Source organism: Canis aureus, chromosome 25, assembly GCF_053574225.1.
Source record: "Canis aureus isolate CA01 chromosome 25, VMU_Caureus_v.1.0, whole genome shotgun sequence".
NCBI lineage: Eukaryota > Metazoa > Chordata > Mammalia > Carnivora > Canidae > Canis > Canis aureus.
Genome location: NC_135635.1, coordinates 8,576,956 through 8,603,661, shown reverse-complemented (window position 1 = coordinate 8,603,661; position 26,706 = coordinate 8,576,956). Strand labels below are relative to the sequence as shown.

At 32.6% G+C, this 26,706-nt stretch overlaps 1 protein-coding gene, 1 long non-coding RNA gene and 1 pseudogene across 3 annotated transcripts in view; 1 reads left to right on the top strand and 2 right to left on the bottom strand.

The window, feature by feature from the left end:
• ARID2 (AT-rich interaction domain 2) overlaps positions 1 to 26,706 on the top strand; it is a 169,422-nt gene that overhangs the window by 85,481 nt on the left and 57,235 nt on the right. For both annotated transcript variants that reach the window (XM_077870350.1, XM_077870349.1), the window contains exons 5-11: positions 7,212 to 7,430; positions 10,825 to 10,892; positions 19,413 to 19,479; positions 19,572 to 19,822; positions 20,149 to 20,245; positions 20,337 to 20,546; positions 21,394 to 21,561. In XM_077870350.1, coding sequence (XP_077726476.1) covers positions 7,212 to 7,430; positions 10,825 to 10,892; positions 19,413 to 19,479; positions 19,572 to 19,822; positions 20,149 to 20,245; positions 20,337 to 20,546; positions 21,394 to 21,561 — 1,080 coding nt within the window. The remainder of the gene's footprint in view (positions 1 to 7,211; positions 7,431 to 10,824; positions 10,893 to 19,412; positions 19,480 to 19,571; positions 19,823 to 20,148; positions 20,246 to 20,336; positions 20,547 to 21,393; positions 21,562 to 26,706) is intronic.
• LOC144296953 (uncharacterized) lies at positions 325 to 25,030 on the bottom strand. Its single transcript, XR_013363908.1, has 2 exons — positions 22,990 to 25,030; positions 325 to 471 (listed from the first exon to the last, which is right to left on the bottom strand). It is a non-coding gene; the product is annotated as an uncharacterized LOC144296953 (long non-coding RNA).
• LOC144297699 (large ribosomal subunit protein eL42-like) lies at positions 11,283 to 12,546 on the bottom strand (annotated as a pseudogene).

Genomic DNA, 26,706 nt, shown 5'->3' with positions numbered 1-26,706 from the left:
CAGGAATTTTCAGAGTTACAAATACCTGTAAATTTCAAGTGAAGTTTTTTCCCTTTTTTTTGACTGATGGTCAGTTTAATTTGAATAGTTACTAAAATAAGAAGAAAGTCATGTAGGATTAGAGAGGCCAAGAATACTCAGCATTTACTAGATTTTCTACAATTGCTGGAATTCCAAGCATCAAAATTCCTCAAAAATATTTCTTACTATTTGAGTTTTTTTTTTTTTTTCCCATGGTACCAGGAATAAGATTTTTTTTTTCATGTAAGTCATTCTTAACAATGGTTATAGAGGAATCTGCAGCTAAAAAGAGCAGGACTCAAATTGAAAATAATTAGGTTGAGAGTTTAATAAAATGTTATTGAGGCAGAGTAGATGGGGGTTCCTCTGTAGTAGCTTTGAGTGTTGAGACTGTGATGACTAGGAAGAGATCTCAGAAGAAACAAGCCTCTTCAGTCACCAACATTTGGCCTAAAAAAAAAGGAGATACAACTTTTTTAAGGCTATGTTGTTGATAAAACTTATAATTTTCTAGATAATTTATTATTCTTCATTGGTTCTAATCCCAGCCTCTTTTTTTTTTTTTTTAAGATTTTATTTATTTATTCATGAGAGACAGAGAGAGAGAGAAGGGAGAGAGTCAGAGACAGGCATAGGCAGAGGGAGAAGCAGGCTCCATGCAGTAGCCTGATGCGGAACTCGATCCCAGGACTCCAGGATCATGCCCTGGGCCAAGGCAGGCGATAAACCACTGAGCCACCCAGGGATTCCCTTGTCCCAGCCTCTTATAGATAATCACTAGATTTTAGCTTTCTCGTGTCAGTATCATTTTATTCTCCATTATTTATTTTCAAAGTTTTTTTCACTTTGAATTTGACTCCATATTTCTTCCTCAACCAGTATTAACTGAAAAAACAGAATCTCCTAGAATCTGATCATTACTAGAAGAGGCTTTATCATCTAATGTTTTTGTATAATGGAGATGGGAGTTGGTGATGAGTACAAACCAAACCTCACTTTATTTTTAATACGTAGTTTATTATCCAGGAACCAAGGTTAAATTAAAGGAGAACATTTTAAGTCACCGTGTAGAAAATCTTGCTAATAGTTTAAGCTGATAAAATGGAGTGATTTATTAAGTGATATACCCTCTGTTCCTAAAAAGGGCTAATGTGATCATTATTAAATTCAAGGATATTATAGAGGATATTCCTGCATTGAATGAGACATAATTATACTAATGGTCTTTAAGACCATTTTTAGCTTTATATAACTCTGTGTTGTTGCTATATTACAGTAATAGAACTATTCAGTTTCTTGTCTACTGTTATGGCTTCCCAAATTGACCCATTTCTCCTCTTGATCATATTTAAAATGAAATGTTTTCTGGATCTGTTTTTTCTTTCCTTTCCTTCCTTAAATTAGAAACTGATTACCTCAAGAAAAAAGATGTGAAATATTTCTGGTATTTCAGAAACCTAATGAAAGTCATTGATGGAGTTATACAAGTTTAGGGAATAACAGAATTGGTTAACTTGGTGTTAGAATAACTCCTTTCTGATATGCTGTCATATATATGTCTTCTTTTTTATTATTTATTTTTAGAATAAGTTTTTTAAATTTTATTAAGTTCAGTTAATTAACATATAATGTATTACTGGTTTCAAAGGCAGAGATAAGTGATTCATCAGTCATATAATACCTAATGCTCATTGTATCATGTGCCACCCAGTTACCCTGCCCCCCGACCTCTCTCCCTTCCAGCAATCCTGTTTATTTCCTGTGATTAAGAGTCTCTTGTGGTTTGTCCCCGTCTCCAATTTCATCTTGTTTTATTTTTTCCTCTCTTCCCTATGATCCTGTTTTGTTTACTAAATTCCGCATAAGAGTGAGATCATATGGGATCCCTGGGTGGCGCAGCGGTTTGGCACCTGCCTTTGGCCCAGGGTGCGATCCTGGAGACCCAGGATCGAGTCCCACGTCGGGCTCCTGGTGCATGGAGCCTGCTTCTCCCTCTGCCTGTGTCTCTGCCTCTCTCTCTCTCTCTGTGTGACTTTCATTAAAAAAAAAAAAAAAAAGAGTGAGATCATATGATAATTGCCTTTCTCTGATTGACTAATTTCACTTAGCATAATGTCCTCTAGTTCCATCCACATCATTGTAAATGGCAAGGTCTCAAATTTTTGATGGCTGAGTAGTATTCCAGTGTGTGTGTGTATATGTGTGTGTGTGTGTGTGTGTGTGTGTGTGCGCGCGCGCACCACATCTTCTTTATCCATTCATCTGTTGATGGCTGTTTCTGTTATTTGGCTATTATGGACATTTCTGCTATAAACATTGGGGTGTATGTGCTCCTTTGGATCACACTATACTTATCACTTTGGGGTTAATACCAAATAGTGCAATTGCTGGGTCAGCTTTATTTTTAACATTTTGAGGAACCGCCACAATGTTTTCCAGAGTTGGCTACACCGGCTTGCAGTCCCACCCCCACCAACAGTGTAAGAGGGTTCCCATTTCTTTGCACCTTGCCAACATCTGTTGTTTCCTGACTTACTAATTTTTAGCCATTCTTGAGCATTTTTTCATGTGTCTAAAGCTCTTTATAGATTCTGGATACTAGCCCTTTATCTGATGTATCATTCGCAAATATCTTCTTCTGTTCTGTAGATTGCCTTTTGGTTTTGTTAGCTATTTCCTTTGTTGTACAAAAGTTTTTTATCTTGATGAAGTCCCAATAGTTCATTTTTGCTTTTGTTTCCCTTGCCTTTGGAGATGTATCTAGCAAGAATTTGTGGCTGCTGAGGTCAAAGAGGTTGCTGCCTGTGTTTTTCTCTAGGATTTTGATGGATTCCTGTCTTTCTTTTAGGTCTCATCCATTTTGAGTCTATTTTTGTGTATGGTGTGAGAAATAGTCCAGTTTCATCTTCTACATGCGGCTGTCCAATTTTCCCAACACCATTTATTAAAGAGACTTTTTCTTTTCCAATGGATACTTTTTCCTGCTTTGTCAAAGATTAGTTGACCGTAGAGTTGAGGGTCTATTTCTGGGCTCTCTATTCTGTTCCATTGATCGATGTGTCTGTTTTTGTGCCAGTACCATACTATCTTGATGATTATAGCTTTGTCATAGAATTTAAAGTTGGAATTGCGATGCCACCAGTTTTGGTTTTCCTTTTCAACAATCCTTCGGCTATTTGGGGTCTTTTCTTCTTCCATACAAATTTTAGGATTTTTTGTTCCAACTCTGTGAAGATAGCCCATGATATTTTGATAGGGATTGCATGGAATATATAGATAGCTCTAGGTAGCTTAGACATTTGAACAATATTTATTCTTCCGATCCATGAGCATGGAATGTTTTTTCATTTCTTTTTGTCTTCCTCAATTTCTTTCATGAGTGTTCCATAGTTTTCTGAGTACAGATCTTTTGTCTCTTTGGTTTTGGGTACAATTGTAAATGGGATTGACTCCTTAATTTCTCTTCTGTCTCATTGTTAGTGTATAGAAGTGCAACTTATTTCTGTGCATTGATTTTTATATCCTGCCAATTTGCCAAATTTTTATATGAGTTCTAGCAATTTTGTGGTGGAGTCTTTTGGGTTTTCTGTATACTGTATCATGTCATCTGCAAAGAGTGAGGGTTTGACTTCTTGTCGATTCAGATGCCTTTTATTTCTTTTTGTTGTCCTACAGAATATTTGTGACTACATCTTTTCTTTTTACTTTCTTTGTAGGTTTGGACGAATGTGTGTGTATCACGAGACGTTTATATTGTTAATATTCAGAAAAACTATTCTAAAATATTTTTTGTATATTTTTTGTTTGGAGTTGGATTTGCCTAAAATATTTTGAAATAATATTTTGAAATAATAAATTTCAATAGACAGCTTTTAGGACATTTAGTACAGAGTGCTATTTTACTTGTTATAATATTGATAGAATATGGAACCAAAGTTTCCTTAAAGATACTGACTCTGGCTTTAAGTGGCCAAAAAAAATATTTAGCAGATTTTGCCTGGAGTTTTAGGACTATTAAATACTGGCATCAATATTTGACAGTTTTGTCTCTTATTTGCATGTTTTTCATGCTTTTCCTTGCCATAAATACCTAATCCTTTGTTTTCCTTCTTTCTCTGTTGTGTGTTGCTGTGTATTGATTTTGATGCAGTCAGTTCTGCAGAATTATGGGGTAGATTGTTTAAGGAATTTTTTGTTCATCTTCTCTTACATTTTATAATAAAAATAAAAATAAATTTATATGCATAAAAATAAAAATAAAAAATTTATATGCATTATCATTAGTAGAAAAATTGTGAAAGGTAAAGTTGACATATGACAACTCATTGACATTGTAGAATTTCAGAGCTAACCAAGGTATTAGTGATCATTAATCCAATCTAATCTGTTTGGTAAAAGGAGGTTAAGCAGTCTGACCATTTTCATTTTTGTTGCTTGAATTTGGAAAAGTTTTATACAGGATGATTTTTTTTTAAGCTTTATCAGTTTTAGGGAAAGATTTCCCTTTAATCCTCCATATTTTAATAGATATTTAGTCTATAATAATATTACCAATAATGAAAAGAATGTATTGTGTAATTTCTACAGTATAAACAGCATTCCAGCAACAATTCTCCCTTTCCTTTAAACTGAAAACAAAGAGAAATGATTGCCTCAGATTAAGTTTGTCAGCAGTGATCCATTTGTATAAACTGTCAATCAAAAATGTTGAAAATAAATTTCTAATCCCATATCAATTATAAAATTGTAGCTGTTCAGTCATATATTTCCTTGGGGAAGGGAAGGGATCCTAAAATCTTATAAGCAGTTTCTTTTACATTATGTTAGAAATCTTTACCAAGCCTGATATAGTTAAAGGACTTCTCATAATTATCATATTTATTTATTGTATTTTAATTGGAGATCTCTTTGGCAAAGTCACTTAGGTAAGGATATACTGAATTGAGTATCTGGTGGCATCTTTCATTCTTCAGTAGTGAACAATAGCAATTCTAAGGTCATATTGAATGCACATAAACAAGACTGTGACAAACATTGAATATGGGTTCCCAGTTTTTTTCTATTCAGGAGATTTGTCGAGATCCCTGGGTGGCTCAAAGGTTTAGCGCCTGCCTTTAGCCCAGGGCACGATCCTGGGGCCCTGGGATCGAGTCCCGCGTCGGGCTCCTGGCACAGAGCCTGCTTTTCCCTCTGCCTGTGTCTCTGCCTCTCTCTCTCTCTATGTGCGTCATGAATAAATAAATAAATAAATCTTTTTTTTATTTTAAAGGAGATTTGTCTGAAAGTTTCTTGGAAGCTATAATTTAACTATTACTGAGACTTAATATCTCATCATCAATTTCAGTGTACAATATCGAAATATCAAAATCTGTTCCTATGTTCACAGTTTTGTTCCCTTTTCTTCAGATTTTATGTTTATCTTATGTTATTAGAAATTTCATTTCTCAAGTTTGTAGAAAATGAACAATATATTATTCAGTTTTAAATATTATAAAGAATTGTGTCATAGTAATTTATAACTATTGTGGAACCTCTTTATCATTATATTATTGGAGAAATCCCTGTAATATTTTAGAATTAAAAGAGGTGTTAGCTTACTTGTCTAAGATGGGAAATAAAGAAAATTCTTTCCTATATGATTTTCTTTTGTGTCATGTTGTGATGATAGATCTCTTCTTGCAATCCATTTAGCAAGGTCTTAAAAAAATTCTTTAAAAAATTCATGTGTTCCTGAAATGTCTCTTCTAAAAGTTTTATTTTCTTCTTCCCATTAAACTAGTTATATCTTTATGTGAAAAATGTACTTGGATTATGTCTGAGGGCATAGCTGCCAAGGCCTAAACTTCCCCAAGTAAGAGTCAGTATTTCTAGAAATATGATGTTTTCTTATATATTATGATAATATAATATATTAGTGTTTTATAAGCCCACTTCCCTACCTTCAAAGTGTTGAAGATATTTTAAGTTAATTGTCCTACAGAAAATCTTAGTTACCTCAGTTTAGGCAAAGATTTCTTAGGGCATGAAAGCAAACCATAAAGGTAAAAATTTAAAAATCAGACTATCAAAAGTAAAACTTGTGCTCTTCAAAGACACTGTTAAGAAAATGAAAAGCCACTATTTGGTAGAAAATATTTATTAAACATATATTAGATAGATAACTCCCATTCAGAACATTTAAAATTGACAATATTAAAATGCTGGCAGAGATGCCAGGCACTCTGTACATTGCTGGTGGAAATGCAAGATGTTATAAGCTACTTTGAAAATAGCTTCACAGTTTCTTACCAATTTAAACATATACTTATGTCCAGCAATCCACGAATAATAAGAAATATTTCTGCATGAAATTCTGCATATGAATGTTTATAGCAGCAGTGTTCATAAGTCCCAAAAACTGAACCAAATGTCCCTAGACTAGAGAATGGATAAACAAATTGTGTTGTACCCTTACTATAGCACCAAAAGAAACAAACTACTGAGACATGCATCAACATGGATATTGACCATGTTCTTTCATTTAACTAAATAAAAGAAGTCAGGTATAAAAGACTACATACAATATGATTCCATTTATTTGTCATTTTGAAATAAAGTTATAGGAACAGAAAGTAGATCAGAGTTTGTGGGTAGAACAGGGGTTTAATTGCAAAAGAGCATAAAGAAACTTTTTGGGATGATGAAAATATTCCAGATCTTCACTGTGGTTGTGTCAAACTCATAGAACTAAAAAGCATGAATTTTACTCTGTTAATGATATTGCAATAAATCTGAGCAAAAAAGTAATAATTCTCCTACAGTTAGATAAAGAAGGTAGGCAATGTATCTAAAATCATGATATTCTTAAAAATTTCAAAGGAACAAGTATCCCTGGCTTATAATATATAAAAACGAGAAATAGTCCCTTGAAGTACAAGAGTAAAAAGAGTACAGTACGTAAATTTAAATAATGATAAAATAATAATTGGTAATGATATCCAAGAGGGTCTAATAGTAGTACATTTTTTTATATTTTTAATACTTTTTGAAGAATATAATTTTAACTTAAGTTTAGAAAGTTGAACTCATTAAGCTTCTACTCAATTTAAATTTTATAAAGGAAAACAAGCCTCTGTCCTGTAATTGTAAGATATTAACCATAATGTTTTTTAATCCTTGATATACTTCAGGTGTTTTTATTTTTATCTTAGATTATCTGCGTCAAAGTTATGGGCTATCTATGGACTTCAATTCGCCAAATGATTATAATAAATTGGTGCTTTCACTGTTATCTGGACTCCCAAATGAAGTGGACTTTGCTATTAATGTATGCACTCTTCTATCGAATGAAAGCAAGCACGTCATGCAACTTGAAAAAGACCCTAAAATCATCACTTTATTACTTGCTAATGCTGGGGTGTTTGATGACAGTAAGTTTTAAACTGAACCTATTGTGTGATCATTCTATAAAGGTGTTAGGGATTTTAAAAAAAAAGATTTTTAAGAAGAAAAATTCCTTTTATTGGTATAATAGCATTCTTTATTTGCTTTTATTATATTAATGTGTTATTTAAGACAATGAATGTTTGGGTTTTTTTAAAACCTTACATATTTTTGAATAGTAATGATCTCACTAGAACTTTGGAAATAAAAATCTTGGATTTTTCTTACAGTAGTTATATGGGTTTCTTGATGTTAGAAGATTGTTTGATAAAATATCCTGATAGAGAAAATTAGGGCCTGGAAGAAATTGTTTTTTTTTTTTTTTTTTTTCCTAGTGTGTGATTATAATTTTTAATTAAACAGTTTAAGTAAATGCATTTAAAAATTTGCTACCTAAAAAAAAAAAAAAAAAAAGAAAAAAAAAAAATAAATAAAAATTTGCTACCTAAATAAGAGTTTTCAAATATATCATGTCCTTTTTACTTGTAGTATTTGCCAAGAAGATTTTTATATAAGTCAAATTCTTTATTTTCTGTGACATTCTCTCATTAAATCTAGGTTACTAAGACTAAATTGCTCATTTCTCTCATTGTAGTTTAAAAGGGATTTAGAAAATATGTTTTGAGAACATGTAGAAAATATATTAGCTGAATGTTATTGATATACAGTTTTTTCTTGCTAATAATCATCCCTCCTTCTATTCCAATGCCATTGTAACTTCTTTATTCCAGAAGTATATATTATTAAAGGATAAGGCATGGGGGTAATTCCTAGACTACATGAATCAAAAGCAAATTCTAAGTGTACATAGTCACAAGGAAAGAGGGATTTAATTTTTATCCCCTGGGGAAAAGATTCAGCAGTTCAAGACAAAACTACCATAATGTCTTCCCAACAATTCAGATATATTGGGGGGAGGAAAGATAAGGTAATGACATATTGAAATTATTTTGTCATATAGAAACTGTATAGCACAGTAGAGACAGTTTGAGAGAAAATTTCTTATATTTTATAGATTTATGACCATTGTTTTTATCTTTAAATAGCAACATGTTTGCAAATGAGTTCATTTTTCTGCAATTTGATTTGGGTCAAGTAGTATACTTTTCAAACATAATTTTATTTGGGACTGTCTAAGTAGGATTCCTTAGAATTTGACAGGTACTTCGGTTGTATGAAGACAATTTTGAAATGTTTAAACAAAAGTGAAATTAGTTTCTCACCCTGCCTGAAAGTCTCATTGGTTACATGAGGGAGGAACAAAGTACTTCTCAGTTTATATCATAACTTTGGAGATCTAAATTTGGTAGATTTGTCTCACCTTCATGTTCTGTGGTTCCTAATGTTTTGATCTTTTAAGAACATCTTTTAGCATTTAATACAGAATAAAGTTAAAATTTTTCACATTTAGAAACCTTAAAATGAAGTTTTTAGAAAAATAATTCTCAAACCAGAACAATTTTAGTAGTCATTGAATAAGGATTACATATGTGTGTGTGTGTATATATATATGTATATACATGCTACTATATATATGTGTGTGTATATACATATATGTGTTTATGTGTGTGTATATATGTACATATATATATGGTAAAAGTTTTCTTAGCAAATTTTGCTCTAAGGCATGACATTCTTCAGACCTAGTTGATCTTTCTGCATTTTTTAGTCACTTCTATTTATCTAAAAACCTAAATCATTATTCATTGTAGCAATCTAAAACTAATAATCTAGCAAATGATATTTAAGGAATATTACTATCATTCCAGTAGTCAGAAGTTTAAGAGTTCCAGAGTTCCAGAGTATAGGGATTTTATGAAGACACTATACTTAAAACCGTGATTTGCATTAGGAAAATAAATACTTTGACTTTGAGGATTATCAATATATTTGATTTGGTTAGGCTTTTGAGAGGTTTTGATTTATTTCTTAGAGTATAGAATTTTAATAAGAGATAAAAGTAGATGACACTTCCTTTAGAAAGTGTGGAATGTTTATATTTTTTGTGTGTATGAAGAAGTATAATAAAAATTCTATTTAACAAAAAAATTTTATTTTTCCATTTTATATTTCCATCCAGTATTCTTTTCCCAGTGAAGTTTTTCTTTATAAGGTTTTTTTCAGGACAAACAAATCCTTGTTTCTCTTTAGTGGTATGTGGGCTTTATTTTTCTAATTAAGCTGCTACTTATATGTAAGTGTGATATTTTATGAAATTCTTCTTTAGGACATAATAGTTTATTAAAAACTTTCACATCTATTTTATCATTTCCTCATGACTCTCTTATCAGTATTAAAATTCATTGATAAACTTAATTTATGTTAACATTTACTCCTCACTTTTTTTAGTGTGTTTTTCAATGAAAATTCTTATTCTAACCTAAATACTTCGTAAACTTTATCATACTTAATATTAAGGAAATATTAGGTCTGTACCTAAAGGCATAATAAGATTATAAAGATTCAGTGAACCTACAACTGAAAATATATCCATTTGTTAGGTTAATCACAACACATCCATTAAGGAGGCTTACTTTTGTTTTTTAAAGAATTCTTTTCACAAAACTAGTTTTTCTATTAACAATTACCACTGTATAGTTTTCTGAAAGAAGTAGCTTTCATTACAGAATTAATATCATAGTTGATGAAAGCACTTCCCTAATTTTTAAAGGCAGATGGTTGGTTATGTATCACAGTTTAAGACATTTGTATCGTACTACTTTATTGTCTGGTCCCATAAACTGACAGTACCAGCCGGCAGCATAAAGGAGAAAAAATGATGTAACATGTACTTATATGCCTTAATCTTTGTTGTAGGGGGTTGGGGGAGTAGGGTCTTATTAAGGTTTTGAATTGAATGATTTGATTTTTCTTCTAAAACAAATGTAAAGAAGCTATAGGCCTGAGTATGTTTCTTAAGGGAGGTTTCATTTGTGGGAATTATTTCCAAACAATGCCTTGCACTAATTATTTGAAATATGTATTAGGCAATTATTTTTGAAATTAACTTAAAGATTTAAGATTTTAAAAATCTGGCAACCTGATAGCATTAGCATTAGTTTGACTTTATGATATTTTTCTTATCTGCAAATGAAACCTAATGTAGAGTAACTTTTAAAGAACTCTTCATTTCGTTTCTTGGTTGTATAAATATTATAAAGATAAGTTCTATAGTTTTATAGAAAGACAAGTTTCTTTAAATTCTGTAATTTAAAAAGCTGTCTCAGAAGAGGTTATCATGACTGTATCATGTACTATGAAATAGTTTTTAACAAAGAAGACACTTAAGTGTTTTTTTACTGTTTTTTTCCACATGCATCTATTAAGGAATTAAGTAAAAGAATAATTTCATTTTACTGAATATATTATTTATTCTTTTAGCTTTAGGATCCTTTTCTACTGTATTTGGTGAAGAATGGAAAGAGAAGACTGATAGAGATTTTGTTAAGGTAACTTATAAAATATTAAACCATTGAATTACATATTGCCAAGGGCCAAGGATCAAAGATTGCTCATCTTATACATGCTACTTATACTTTAATCTTTAGTATAATACATAAAGATACCTATTTAAGAGTTGCGACTGAGTAAAAAAATATTTTAAAATACCTAACAGATGAAATTCTGTTTTCATTATACATTGATTTCTGAAAATAATAAATCTGTAACAAAAGCAATAAATCTGAGAATACCTAGATTCTGAGCAGTATTCTAGCTAATTTTCTTAGGTTTGTTATCAGTTCACTTAATCACTCTTTAGTTGTGTCTAATATTTCACTTGATTCATTTGTTAAATTTTATTTGTGTTTTACTTTTATTTATTTTTTAACATGACATCAAGATTTTATTGTCTTCATAACAAAATATGAAATTTAGAACTGGATCGCTTGGTCCTTTCTCTTCTTATTTCCTCCCAGCTCAAAATACTTGCATCTCTTAATAGCCAGCATTCTCTTCTCTTAGATCTGCAGTTGGGCTCAACACATTCAAGCCTCAGCACAATCTTCTTTGTAGTTTCAGCCTTTTTCTGGAAGATCGGCTTAGTCTGCCCACCATAGCCTCTCTGCTTCCTGTCATAATGCCGCTTTCCCTGGGCATAAAGAGAATCTTTGCCTTTCTTGTACTGTGTCACTTTGTAGGGTTGGTGCTTACCACATTTCTTGCAGAAAGTCCGGCGGATTTTAGAACATTCACCATCTTTGCGAGAGCGCTATTGGCACGGAAAGAAGCTGTGTTTTACTTTTAATTTCTAGGCCTTCTCTTTGTATTTTTTCAAATTTACCATTTTGATCTTTTATGCTTTTAATAATTCAAAGAAGATATATTTTAAATATACTTTATTAAAATGAAAATTTTGTATAAATATATAATATAGAAATGTAAATATGTATAAATATATAAAATATAAGTCAAAAATTAAATGTGTGTGGACAAAAACACATACACATCTGACAATTCTGATATGTAAGCCTCTTGCAAGTCTAATTGTAGTCACTCTGACTCATGGATTATTCCTTTGTGTTTTATAATGTTGATTTATAAATTTTAGCAAACTCCTCTGTGGGATTTTTTTTTTTTAAGATTTTATTTTTACTTATTTGAGATGGAGAGAGAGTACAGGAACAAAGGGTTCAGGGGTGGAGGGGGAGGGAGAAGCAGACTACCCACTGAGCAGGGAACCTGATGCAGGGCTTATCCCAGGATGCTGAGATCATGACCTAAGCCAAAGGCAGACACTTAACTGACTGAGCCACCCAGGTACCCCTCTGTGGGATTTTTTTATAGATTGGATGCTCATTTCTTCACTTCTTGTTTGCATTTGCCAGTCACCTAAAAAGAAATAGTGGTCAGAATGACTTTATATTAATTTTGTTATTAGAGATTCTCTGATGATTTTAAGAATAAAACCAAACCCATGGGGTTGTGGATCAGGCTAATGATGAAATATTTTAGAGATTGTTTTTCACTCAAACTCAAGTAGTCAACCCCTTTAGCTCCCTTTATTTGAGGATATTAGACCTTCCAATTTCTCACCATGATGTGGAGTTGGATATTAATTCCCCACTTCACAAGTACACCCAAAATCCTATATTCTGTCCTCATCCCCACCTATTAAAAGCCAAGCCTCTTGGTTGTAGTTAGGCAAATAATTTCCTTAACTCTAGAAAAGTGGTGATTAAAGAATAAGATGCATGTATTGTATATTACACAATCACAGTGGGGATTGGGGGTTGTCAGTATAATCACTAATCACTTGAAATCTAGAAGACACAAATATGTTGAAGATGACTAGATCACCTCTTGCATGTTTTCATTAATTTCTGCTCTTTATATATTTCTTATATGCTATATTCTTTGGATTTAATATATTGCACTATTTTTAATCTCTTGGGCTGGTGCTTAGATTTGATTTTTGTTTTTTATTTTTTCGATACGTACGTTTTAATACATATATTTAAAGCCATGAAATTCTTTCTAAGCACATTTAATTTTATTCTCCCAGTTCTGCTTTTCATGTTTTCATTAAAACTCCACTTAAATTATCTCATAATTTCCATTATGAAATCCTTTTGATACATGGATTATTTTCAAAGAAAGTTTCTTTTTTTGTTTTTGTTTTTTTATTTTTTAATTCATGGATTATTTTCTTTTTTTTTTTTTTTTTTAAATTTTTTTTTTTTTATTTATGATAGTCACACAGAGAGAGAGAGAGAGAGGCAGAGACATAGGCAGAGGGAGAAGCAGGCTCCATGCCGGGAGCCTGACGTGGGATTCGATCCTGGGTCTCCAGGATCGCGCCCTGGTCCAAAGGCAGGCGCTAAACCGCTGCGCCACCCAGGGATCCCTATGGATTATTTTCAAAGCAAGTTTCTTTTTTTGTTCTTTTTTTTTTTTAATTCCAGTTAATGTGTAGTGCAGTATTAATTTCCATACAAAAATCTTTGCTAATCACAGCAAGTGTGCTCCTTAATCTCCATTACCTATTTCACCCATACACCCACACACCTTCCCTCTGGTAACCATCAGTTTGTTCCCTATAGTTAAGAGTCTGTTTCTTGATTTGCTTCTCTCTCTCTTTTTTCCCCTTTTGCTTATTTGTTTTCTTTCTTAAATTCACATATGAGTGAAATCATATGATATTCATCTTTCTCTGTCTTACTAGCTCTATCCAGGTCATTACAAATGGCAAGATTCCATTCATTTTTTGGTTGAATAATATTTTATATGTATATAATCTACACATATAGAGATGTGGATATAAATATAGATAGATATATACACCACTCTTCTTTATCCATTCATCAGTTGATGTACACTTGGGCTGTTTCCATAATTTGGCTATTGTGGATCATGCTGTTATAAATAAACATCAGAGGGCATGTATTCCTTTGAATGAATATTTTTGTATTCTTTGGGTAAATACCTGGTAGTTAGGATTGCTGGATCCTAGGGTAGTTCTATTTTTAATGTTTTGAGGAACCTCCAGAGTTTTCCAAAGTGACTATACCAGTTTGAATACCCACCAGCAATGCAAGAGGGTTCCCCTTTTGCTACATCCTTACCAACACCTGTTCTTCTTCTGTTGATTTTAGCCATTCTGGCAGGTGTGAGGTGATATTTCTTGTAGTTTTGATTTGTATTCTCTGATGATGAGTGATGTTGAGCATTTTTTCATGTCACTTTTGGCCATCTGTATGTCTTCTTTGGAAAAATGTCTGTTCATATCTTCTGCCCACTTTTAATTAGATTATTTATTTTGGGGTATTGAGTTTTATAATTTCTTTATATATTTTGGATTTTATCAGATGTGTCATTTGCAAATATTTTCCCCTGAAAGGAAGTTTCTTAATATCCAAAAAACATGCAAACTTTTTCCAGTTTTCTTTTTCTTACTAATATCTAACTGAATTTCACTATGCAGAAATAATAAACTCTGTATAATCTTAAACTTTTGAAATATTTTCACTTTTATCTATTTCATAGCCTAGCACTGATGAGATTTTATAAACACTTTGTATTTGAAGATGAAATATATTTCGAAGTTGTTGGGTGTAAATTTCTGTGTGTCAGGACAACATGGTTAATCATGGTATTCATATTTACATGTCAGTACTGGCTTTTTTGTCCATTTTTTCCTTCATTTATGGAAAGAGGTATGTTAACACCCAGTGTGATTGTGGAGATGAGTTTTCATATAGTTCTGTTTATATTTCAATACTGATATGTATTGTACATTATAGATGTTAAAACTTTCTGGTCAGTTGAACATATAAGTATCCTTTTTACCTTTTTTTTTTTTTTTCCCTTTTTACCTTTAAGTCTACTTTTTTGTTGATGTTTTTATATCAACATAATACCATCTTCCATTTGTTTTTGGTTTATATGGCTCCTATTTTGCTTTGAACCTTTCTTATCCTTGTATTTTAAATGTTTTTTGTGCCTATTTTTAATTAACAACATATGTTTGGGCTTTTTATTCCATTGTGAAAAACTTTGTTTTAATAAATTAGTGCATTTAGTTGGGCTCCCTCCCCAGCAGGGAGCTTGCTTCTCCCTATCCTCCTTACTCATGCTCTCTCTTTCTCAAAATTAAAAAAAAAAAAAAAAAAAAAAAACCTTAAAAAAATAGTGCATTTATTAAATTTTGATATAATTGTGTTTAAATGTGCAGTGCCTTGAATTGGTTTCTATATGTCTTTACCTTTTTGGTTTTGTTTTTTTCCCTTCCTCCTTTCTTACCTTTTTTTAAAAAATTGATTTAACTGATTATTGTTTATTCTGCCTAATATTAGTTTGATATTTATACACTTTTTCTGTTCTCTTAGTGGTTACACTAGAGATTATAATTTTAACTTTTACTAATTTAGCAAATTCGTACTTTCACCACTTTTTAGATAATGCAGGGACATTAGAACAACTCTCATCTCCATTTACTCACTTTTGATTTGTATTTACTGTACTTGTTACGCATTACTTTGCTCTTTTTCAGACTTCTTAAAACAGAATCTTAGAACATTGGTTTTAAACTTTCCTTCTTGTTTAATGTCAGTATATAAAGCTATAAATTCCTTCTATACACTGCTTGAGTTGTATCCCACAAATTTTCTAATGTTGAGTTTTCATTATCATTTCAAGGAATTTTCAAGGAATTTTCTCATGTCTCATGATTTGTTCTCTGATTTATGGCTAATATAGAAGTATGCCATTTAATTTTTTTTTCAAAGTAGCTTTTACTATTAGTACTATTGTTGATTCATTTTTTAATCACACCATTGTTGTCCAAGAACATAATCTATATGTTATTTATTTATTTATTTATTTATTTAGTGTGCATACATGAAGAGGGCTGGGAACAGGGAGCAGAGGGAGAGAATTTTTAAGCAGCCTCCCACAGACTGCAGACCTTCCATGGGACTCAGTCCCATGATCTCTAGATCATGACTTTAGCAAGAGCCACCCTGGCACCCCAGATAAGATCCTTTAAACTTATAAAGACTTGTTTTATGGCTTATCATATGGTCTTAGTGAATGTTTCATGCACACTCGAAAACAATGTATTCTCTACTCTTGTTGTATGAAGGTTTATTAATAACAAGTCAAAGTATTCGACAGTGTTCAAGATTTTTGTATCATTATGCTTTTCTGTAAAATTACTCTATAATTTCCTGAGAGGCAAGTGTTAAAATCATCAACAGTATTAAGGTTTATATCTTCTTTTAGTTCTGTCAGTGTTTGTGTATTTTGAACCTGTGTTGCCTATATACTTAAGATTATTACATTTTCTTGATAACTTTTATTTATCATTACATAATATTCCTCTGACCTCTAGTAATATGCCATCTCCTGAAGTCTCTTCACTGGTGTAATTTATCTACAACAGCTTTCTTTCTCTCTTTTTTTCTTCCTTCCTTTCCTTATTTAAGATTTTATTTGAGAGAGAGAGAGAGAACAAGCAGGGCAGAGGGAGAGGGAGAAGCAAGACTCCCCGCTGAGCAGGGAGCCCAACCTGGGACTTGATCCTGGGATCATGACCTGAGCTGAAGGCAGATGCTTAACTGACTGAGCCACCCAGGTGTTTCTACAGCAGCTTTCTTATGATTAATATTTTTATGGTATATCTTTTTCTTCCTTATACATTTCATCTGTTTTTTGTTGTTGTTTTTTGGGTTTTTTTAAAGATTTATTTATTTGAGAGAGAGAGAAAGAGCAGGAGAGGAAGAAAGAATCCCAAGCAGATTCCTTGATGCAGGGCTTGATTTCATGACCCTGAGACGGCAACCTGACCTAGAAACAAGAGTCAGATCCCTAACTGACTAGGCCCTTTTCATCTGTAGTTTTACATACAGTTTCTTAAAGATAGCTTATAGTTGGATCTTGCCTCCTCCTTTCCTGTAATTTGCTTTTTGTGCAATTTCTTCCTTCTCCTCAGTGTATTCAGGCCAATTATACTTGATGAAATTATTGATGTGGTTGAATTTTGGTTCTTGGCTTTTATTTTCCTGAAAATTATATTTTGCCTTTATGTTTGAAAGGTATTTTTGCTGGATATAAAATTGTGCTTGTAAACTATCATCTGAGCAGTTTTAAGGTAAAGTTTCATTGGCATCTCATTTGCATTTTTCCTGACAAGTCAGTTTTAATCTTATTGTCTTGTGTGATCTTTTTTCTCTGACTGCTTTCAAAGTGCTCTCAATCATTGATTTTTATTTTGGTCGGGATGTGTTTTGTTGATGTTTTCTTCATGTTTCTTGCTTGGGACTTAGTTAGATCTTTTGTATTTTTCATGAAATTTGGAATATTTTGGCAATTATTCAGATTTTTTCTTTCTTCTCCTATTTTTCTGAGACTATGTTTATCCAAATGTTAGACCATATATTGTCCCACAGGCTACAAAAGTTCTGTTCATTGTTTTTAGACCTTTTTTCTGTGTACCTCATGGATAGTTTCTATTGTTTTCATTTTCTCTTATCCTGTTAAGCCCTTCTAGTCATATTTTTAAATTTTAGGTACTATGTTTTTCAGCTCTAGCAATTCTATTTGATTCTCTCCCATATCTTCCCATTTTTCTCCTAATTATGCTTATACTTTCTTTTAAATCTTTGCCCATATTTAATAAAAAAAATAAAAATTGTATTAAAAATGTTTTTAAAGCTTTGGTAATTCCATCTTGAGTCTGTTTTTGTTGAAACTATTTTTGTCTTAGTTATGGGTCATGTTTCCTACTTTCTTTGTACGTGAAGTAATTTTTCTATTAGATATGCATATTGGGAATGTGACATTATTGAGTGTTTGGATTTTGGTGACTTTTAAGAATGTAGAACTTTTTTCTGGCGTGTTTTTAATTGACATATGGATTGTGACGTATCTTTTAGAAGATTGTTTTAAAGCTTTGCTGTGATTCAGATAGATTAGCCATTTTTTTCTTTCTTTTCATTTCTTTTTTTCTTTTTTTTTGAGATAGATTAGCCTTTAGCACCAGTTTATTCCTACACCTAAGGTATGGCTTTGTTTGGATTTCTCCTGAATTAGCAGGGTATTTAATGAATTTTCTCTATTTTGTGAGTTGTTCAGTTATAGCTCTTCATTAGTTTTCTCCATTTTTTGCTTGGTGTTTTGGATTTTAGCCATCATATGTGTAGTTTTAGTACTCAGCAATCAGTTCAAAGCATTCTTGTGCAGATTAGTTGAGTTCTTTTTCTTCATGACTCCTCTTTCTAGCAAATTTGCTCTCAAATTCTAGTTCTGTTGTCCTTGCTGAACTCTGATCAGCTTCCTCAGCTTAGAAATTGCTATGATCTCTTGGATTTATTGTCCCTGTGCTGTATAGAGTGTCCTATAAAACTATAAGGAAGTGATTGAACTCACTTCATTTGTTTTCCATATTCCAGCAATTAAAGTTTTGCATTGCTATGTTGTCCAATCTCTGAAAACAGTTGTTTTATACATATTGGTTTTGATAGGAAGATGACTGCTGAAGTACCAGTTACTCCATTATGGCCTGAGAAAAAAAGTCTTCCAGGCTTTTTTTTCTTAGATTTTAATTTTATGCATATTTTTACCTCATAAGACATTGTTTTTAGTATTTTATTCATTTATTATTTGATTTAAACCACATCTACCTTTTCATGTATTTTTCCTTAGTGCTGTTTTGTAGATGAGTTGTCTCAGTTTTCCTTTGCCAGTTTTCATTTTTAAAGGGCAGTTTCACTGTTTAAAGATTTTAGTTTAGGAGATATATTCTTCCATCACTTAGAAAATGTCCCATTGTCTTATGGTTTCTACTATTCTATTTTATTTTTTTAGAAAGTCTGCTATCAGTTTAGTTGTTGTCCTTTTTAATATTATCTGTTCTTTTTCTGCCTTTGCATTCTAGTTGGGGTTCTTTTTTGTCTTTGCTTTTCAGGAATTTTATTATTTTATTTTGATGTTCTTACACATCTTTATCTTTCTTCATTGTTTGGAGTGCTTCTTCAATCTCTAGGTTAACATCTTTGAACCTTTTAAAAAAATTCTTTGCCCAATCTCTTTGAATACTTTTTCTGGCCATTCTCATATTTATGTCCAGTAATTAAATATATAGCACATAATGATGTCTGTATGGATTTTTTTTAAGTACAAATTTAGGGACCTCTGTGTGGCTCGTTCAGTTAAGTGTCAAACTCTTGATTTCAGCTCAGGTCATTATCTTAGAGTTGTGAGAAGGAGCCACATGTAAGGCTCCATGCTGGGCTTGGAGTCTGCTTAAGGTTCTCTCTCTCCCTGTCTGCCCCTTCCCCTTTTACTCTTCCCCTGTCTTTAAAAAAAAAGAAAAAAATCTCTCCCTCTTGCCCTCCCCACCTCCCTTTCTCTCCCTCTTTAAAAATAAGTAAGTATATAATGGAAATTTTTTAGTGTATTTGACTATTTTTAAAGTAATAGAATAGTTGTTTCAAATATCAGACTTTAGTATAATAATTTCTTAATTACAGTTTTGGAAAGACATTGTTGATGACAATGAAGTACGTGACCTCATTTCTGACAGAAACAAGTCTCATGGTAAGGCAATAAGAACAATTTAAATAACTTTGAAATATCTACAATAATAAATGAATTATCAATTTAAATAAAATATGTGTTTTCTGTTATAGAAGGTACATCAGGAGAATGGATTTGGGAATCTTTATTTCATCCACCTCGAAAGCTGGGCATTAATGATATTGAAGGACAACGGGTACTTCAGATTGCAGTGATTTTGCGAAATCTTTCCTTTGAGGAGGGCAATGTTAAGCTCTTGGCAGCTAATCGTACCTGTCTTCGTTTCCTGTTACTTTCTGCACATAGTCATTTTATTTCTCTAAGGCAATTAGGCCTTGACACATTAGGAAATATTGCAGCTGAGGTAAGTATGTGATAGTAACTTAAGACAGTTTTGATAGTTAGCAATGATATTTACTTTAAAATTTTAGTATGTAGCATTATTATATTTGCTATACTTACAGGATATGAAATGTAGGCTTACATACAATTTTGCCTAAAGTGGTATAGTTTGACATGCTTTTTTGGAAGAAATATTTGAAGTGATGCTCTAGATTTAGTGATGGCTATTCCCACAGTAATTACCATTTTTAAAACATAGGCAACACTGTTCTATTAATTTTTATTAAATTTGAAGTATACAACACTGAAGAGGGCTACCTCAACAATAGTGTCTTTTCTTTTTTCCAGCTTCTATTGGACCCTGTCGATTTTAAAACTACTCATCTGATGTTTCATACTGTTACAAAATGCCTAATGTCAAGGGATAGATTTTTAAAGATGAGGGGTAAGTGCTTACTTAATTTTCTGTGTATAACATGCACAGATTTCTTATCTGTTAAAAAATAAATTCATGTTTGTGTACATATACTTTTCAGGCATGGAAATTTTGGGAAATCTTTGCAAAGCAGAAGATAATGGTGTTTTGATTTGTGAATATGTCGATCAAGACTCATATAGAGAGATCATTTGTCATCTCACTTTACCTGATGTGCTGCTTGTGATCTCAACACTTGAGGTGCTATATATGCTCACAGAAATGGGAGATGTTGCTTGCACAAAAATTGCAAAAGTAGAAAAGAGCATAGGTAAGACTAAACCAAAGAAATCTTTCTTCCTTTATTGAAGAGAAAAGTATTTAATGGGGTGCTGTACTAAATTACAATTGATATTTGGGGTTTACTGTTTATTTTGAGGAGTCCTTACGCATTCAGACACACTTGTTTGTGTTATTCTTCCTTCGTGTTTTAGATTAGCAAGAAGCTCTGTCATTTAGAGACCAGGGTATATGTGGCTATCAATAATTCCTATTCCTTTCTGTATTTCTGTTATTACTTATCAAATTCAACCAAACAACCCCAATAAGACTGCTATCACTCTGAGGAGCAGGTCTTTCTGTTTCAAATGGTCAGCTGCTACTATTAAGAAACTGAAGCTGAGTGAAAAAGTTTCCTTGTGTTTGTAGAAGTTGCTGGTAATGGTACTATTCTTAAATTACTACCTCTTTAGTGGCTTATCAGTTTTAAACACAATTGTGAAAGTAGGTCATGTTAACATTTACTCATTTATTAAAATGATTTCTGTCTTTGATATAAATACTAAACCCAGAGTTAATAGAGATTTGGCTTGAAATTATTCTTGAGAAATTAAGATGTCACTTTCCATATCAATGGTTCCTAAATCTAACTACACATCAGAATCAGTTGGGAAACTTTTCAAAAATAAAGATACCTAATCCCCATCCCAGAGCTACTAAATCAGTCTTCAGAGATTGAGCCTAAAAATCTTTTTTTTAAAAGATTTACAGATAATTCTGATGTACAGTGATTCATAGACTGACATTTGAGAAGCAGCTATTGTGTATGGCATGTGTTTTTCAGTGATGTCATTGTTTGATAATATCATTAATAACTATTGGTTTTTAATTTATTTTAGATATGTTAGTGTGTTTGGTTTCTATGGATATTCAAATGTTTGGCCCTGACGCACTAGCTGCAGTAAAACTCGTCGAACATCCAAGTTCCAGTCATCAAGTTTTATCTGAAATTAGGCCACAAGCTGTAGAGCAAGTCCAAACCCAGACCCATGTAGCATCTGCCCCAGGTTAGTGTTTTTACATAATGTTTTCAGTATGGTTATGGGTGTATAAGACGTAAATATACAGTACAGGGAGCTGATATTACATAATGGAATAGGCTAAAGCAGAACTTAAGTGTGAGCTTCAATTTCTTAGATTCTAGGAGCAGTAGGACCAAAGTGAGCACAAAGGAAGAATAGCATAATAGATTTTTTTTAAAAAGACATTTAGAAGAATGTGAGGGATTAGATATTTACAGTTGTGAGAACAATATGAAGTACCCCAGTGGACTTCTTATTTGTGATTTTGTCATTGGAAGTTGGTATGCCAAGAGTAAGTTAATCATACATAACCTTATAATTCTCCCAGCTGGTATCCAAGTACATAAATATAATACCTCCTAATACCTGAACCAAATCCATAGAATCAGAGCTTTGAATCAGACACATGTGCATGTGTACACACGACACATTTATAAGCATGTGTACCTGCACTTGTGCACCTTTCTTAGGGTCTCTTGGGTAATTCTATTTAACTCAAATGTCTTTAATTACAAATCATAGCTGTCTAATAATGAGCATTCTCTTCAGTCCTTGGACTTCTTTTTCCTGGCTTGTTTTGAATTGTCATTTTTATATTTTAGCACTGTCCGCCTTTTTGGGAGTGCTTTCTCTGCCTTCATTTGTCTTAACAAAACAATCCGTCTTTCACCTCATCTGCTTTCCACCTCCCACCATTCCCAAAATATTTCTCTTCCCTTGTGTTAATGGAGGATACTCTTTTTCTCAGTTGATCTTATTACTTCTCACTTTGCAATTAATATGGAAGCCAGGTAGCATGAATTCTTCAACTTGTTACCCCTTCACTTACAAACTTATTAGCATCTGAACTCATTTTCCTTCAACTTCCCCTTGTCTTCAGAGATGTCAGCTTCTGAATCTGTGCTCTGAATATCAGTCTCCTCATTCCTGTATCTTAAACCTCTTTTTCTTTACCTGCTTTTTCCTTTCAGCCTAAAATACATTTAGATCATCAACTTCTCCCACTACCTTTAATTCAAAAATTTCATTTTTTATCTTTAATTACCACATCCATTTAATCACCAAATCTTGTTGAGCCTTTCTTCCTAAATACCTTGGCTTCTTCAATTGCCAGTGCAGTAATGCCCCAGTTCAGACTTCCATCACATCTCTCAGCTATTTGTTCTCCTCTCATTTAGTCATGGTACCAGTCTCTCCTCTACTCTAACTCATAGTATCACAATTATATACTACTCTATTCACACAAAAAGTATGTAATATATATATCACATATTTTATGGATTTCCACTATGTCCTTCTAAAGTTTATGGTAGAGTTAGTTGTATCATATGTGCATTTAACTTACTTGGTGTCACCTAATAGAATTGGATAAATAATAAAGCAGAAAAAGAATAGATAATTTTGACTACTAACCTACTCAGTAACTTTCACCTGCAGGCAATAGATGTTAAATAGCCAGTCCATTTTGGGGAATCAGCAGTCAAATTAGTAATGTTTTCTCAACCTTGACAAATGAAACAGTTCTTTTTGCCAGTTAACTGGGTCATGGAGGTATATTCCTATCCTCAAAGAAGAAATTGTAGATTAAATTAACTGAGAGCCAGAGAGAAACTTGTTCAGCAAAGCGAGGGACTAATTTGTCAGTGATACACTAAAATATAATGGGCCATTTGAAGAATATTTAAGGGTAATTTTGATGAAAGCTACTGATTTTTGCCTTATCACTGACCATCCCCCCAACTAAGATTTGGTCCTCATTTGGCAAATGGATGAAATTAAATGTTGAGAATCTGTGACTTGTTCATATATATAGTAATTCGTTGGTAGATATGGGAATAAGCCTCTAAAGACCTAAAATTCACTTTTGAACTGGTGAGCATTTTATTACTTGCTCATCATGAATGATAACTTCTAATTGCTTGATTAGTTATCATTTATAGTTTGACCTCCCACCCTCCCCATTATCTGTTTAATACTACTTACCTTTGGAATGGTCCTCTTCAAAGGTTTTGCTCACTTCCCCTCATTACTATCTATGAAAACTTATATAATCTTTCACCCACTTTTAGTTTGACATCCAAATTTTTTCATTATAATTTAAATAGTAATAAATAATTCTTTTGTGTATATTAAATTAACATTTTAAAATAAAAAATACTTTCTGTATCCAGTGGAATATTGATATTTGCCATCATCCATTTAAAAAGTACATAAACCCTTAATAGCAGAAATTTTATTGTAGCCTCTTTCTCTTTGAACTCATATCCACCACTCTATCAATAATAGCAGCTATTAATGTAGGTATTTTAATTTAACTTTCTCAAAAAAGTTTCTTTTTTTAAAAAGTTAATTTAACTTTTTCTATTTCCTGTTACTCTGTAAAGTTTTAAGTTTTTAAAATTTTATCATTATAAGTTTTAGAATTAAACAGTACATAAAACAACAGTACATGACAAAGTAGTAATTGGAAGTTCATCTCTTTTAATGAGATAGTTCTCTGGAAAGTGTTACTCTAGTATTCCCAGAATGAGTATTTTTTTATTTCTAGAGTGAAACTGGGTTCAACATTAATACTATCTCCATTTTTCCTTTTTATAGATTTAATTTGAAAATCTAGTTCACATCAATAAATAGCTAAGGATAGAACTTAAATTCTTTGAGCTTCAGAATTATCCAAAATTATTAAAACTATATTTAATGATCTTCTGGCAACTTGAGTTCTTTGATTTTATTGAAATAAGAGAATATGTTGCCTAGTCATTATATTTATTTTTAAATTTTATTGGAAATATGTGAAAAAGATATGAACAAGATATGGCTATAAAATATACTTGCTGACTCTTGCTTAGGTGCACCTTGTTTAACCTGATATAGTCAAGAAGTATTAGCACAGTGGTTCTCAAGCTTTAGGGTGCATCACAATTGGCTGGTGGGTTTAATTTATTTATTCATGATAGACACAGAGAGACAGAGACACAGGCAGAGGGAGAAGCAGGCTCCATGCAGGGACCCTGATGCGGGACTCGATCCCGGGTCTCCAAGATCACACCCTGGGCTGAAGACAGGCGCTCAAACCGCTGAGCCACCCAGGCTGCCCTACACACTGATTTCTAGGCTCCATACCCTGAATTTCTGAATCAGGTGGACTAGAGAATTTTAATTTCTAAAAATTTCTCATGAGATGCTGATACTGCAGGTCAGGGGACTCTACTTTGAGGACCACTGGGTTAGGAAAATTGAAATATTGTTCAAGATAGTTTTTGTTTTGTTTTTTTTTTTTAATTTTTTTTTTTTTATTATTTATTTATGATAGTCATACAGAGAGAGAGAGAGAGGCAGAGACATAGGCAGAGGGAGAAGCAGGCTCCATGCACCGGGAGCCCAATGTGGGATTCGATCCCGGGTCTCCAGGATCGCGCCCTGGGCCAAAGGCAGGCGCCAAACCGCTGCGCCACCCAGGGATCCCTCAAGATAGTTTTTTGATAAGGTGCTTTTATCACGTGCTTTGAGTACTTTTTTTTGTCAAAACCTTAGACCTGCAGATTTATCCCAGTTATAGAAAATGTCTGACACATAATCTAACTGATAAAGTTAGTATTTATTATCAAAAGTATCGGGCAGCCTGGGTGGCTCAGCGGTTTAGCGCTGCCTTCAGCCCAGGGTGTGATCCTGGAGACCTGGGATCAAGTCCCACGTCAGGCTCCCTGCATGGAGCCTGCTTCTCCCTCTGCCTGTGTCTCTGCCTCTCTCTCTCTCTCTCTCTGTGTTGTCTCTCATGAATAAATAAATAAAATCTTAAAAAAAAAAAAAAGTATCTTGCTTAATTGGCCTCAGTTTCCATCACTTAGAAGTCCAATTTTATTTTTGTTTCCAAGAAAGTATAGTTAAATAGGTGTTCCCATGACACTTTCCTTACTTCAAAATTCTAAGATAATTTAACTAGCCGTAAATTTATCATCTGAAATAAAATGCCACCACTTTCAGTATTTCTTTAAAAAATTCTCTGTGCTTTACTTCTACAAGATTCTGCCTCAAAAATAATGCCCTTTTTGACAGTAGTTGAAGGATAGAGGAGGGAAGGACATTAAAGAAAATTTGTCATCACTCTAGATCTGAATTTATAAAACACCAAATGGCCAGAATACTCAATATGTCATGCCAAACATTGCTCTTAACTATAATATATAAAACATTCATAAAATGTAGACAGGAAGCCCTACCATAATACCTTGGTTAAAAGAAGCTTTGTGAATTCTAATGATTCTAATTCTCCATTTGGTTTTTACATCATTTATCATCATCATCACATCATAGGTGACAATTATATAGTGCTAACTATGTGCCAAGCATTGTTTTAAGTGACTTATATATAAACTTCTCTAATCCTAATAACTATCTATGAGGTCAGTGTACTATTACTTTTCCCCTTTTTATAAACAGAGGTTAAGTAACTTGCCCATGGTTACACAGCTAGTTAAGTGCTGAAACTCTAGAGCCAGCCACAGAGCCATGCCTTTAACCATAACCTGCATTACTATAAAGGATGGATGAAAGTTAAGACTTTCTGTTCCAAAAATGGGAGAAGAGCAGTTTTAGGAAGGAATATATATAAAAGTTGAGTATCTGGAGAATGATTTCTTTTAAAGATTTTTATTTATTTATTTTAAGGGAGATAGGGAAAGAGATAGAGAAGGGACAGAGGCAGAGTGAGAGAGAATCTCAAGCAGACTCCCTACTGAGTATGGAGCCTGTATGAGGGCTCAATCCCATAATCCTGAGATCATGAGCTGAGTTGAAATCAAGAGTCAACTGTTCAACTGGCTGAGCCACCAAGGTGCCCCTGGAAATTGATTCCTTTTAAAATATAAGTCCCTTTGTATCATTTGGAATGTTTTCAGGTATCATTCTGAGGGAATGCTTCTCAGTTTATAGCCACTTTTATAGTAATTCTATGGTTCCAGTTTATATTCTTAATTTAATTGTGGCTGCTTTATTCTTTATGCATTATTTTTAAAACTTATAATTTAAACATAATTTCTTATATTTTACTCAACTGGTTATTAATTGATTCATGAGAATCCAGTCTAAGTAGGGTATATGCTCTAGTAATGTAATTGGTAAAGAAAAAGG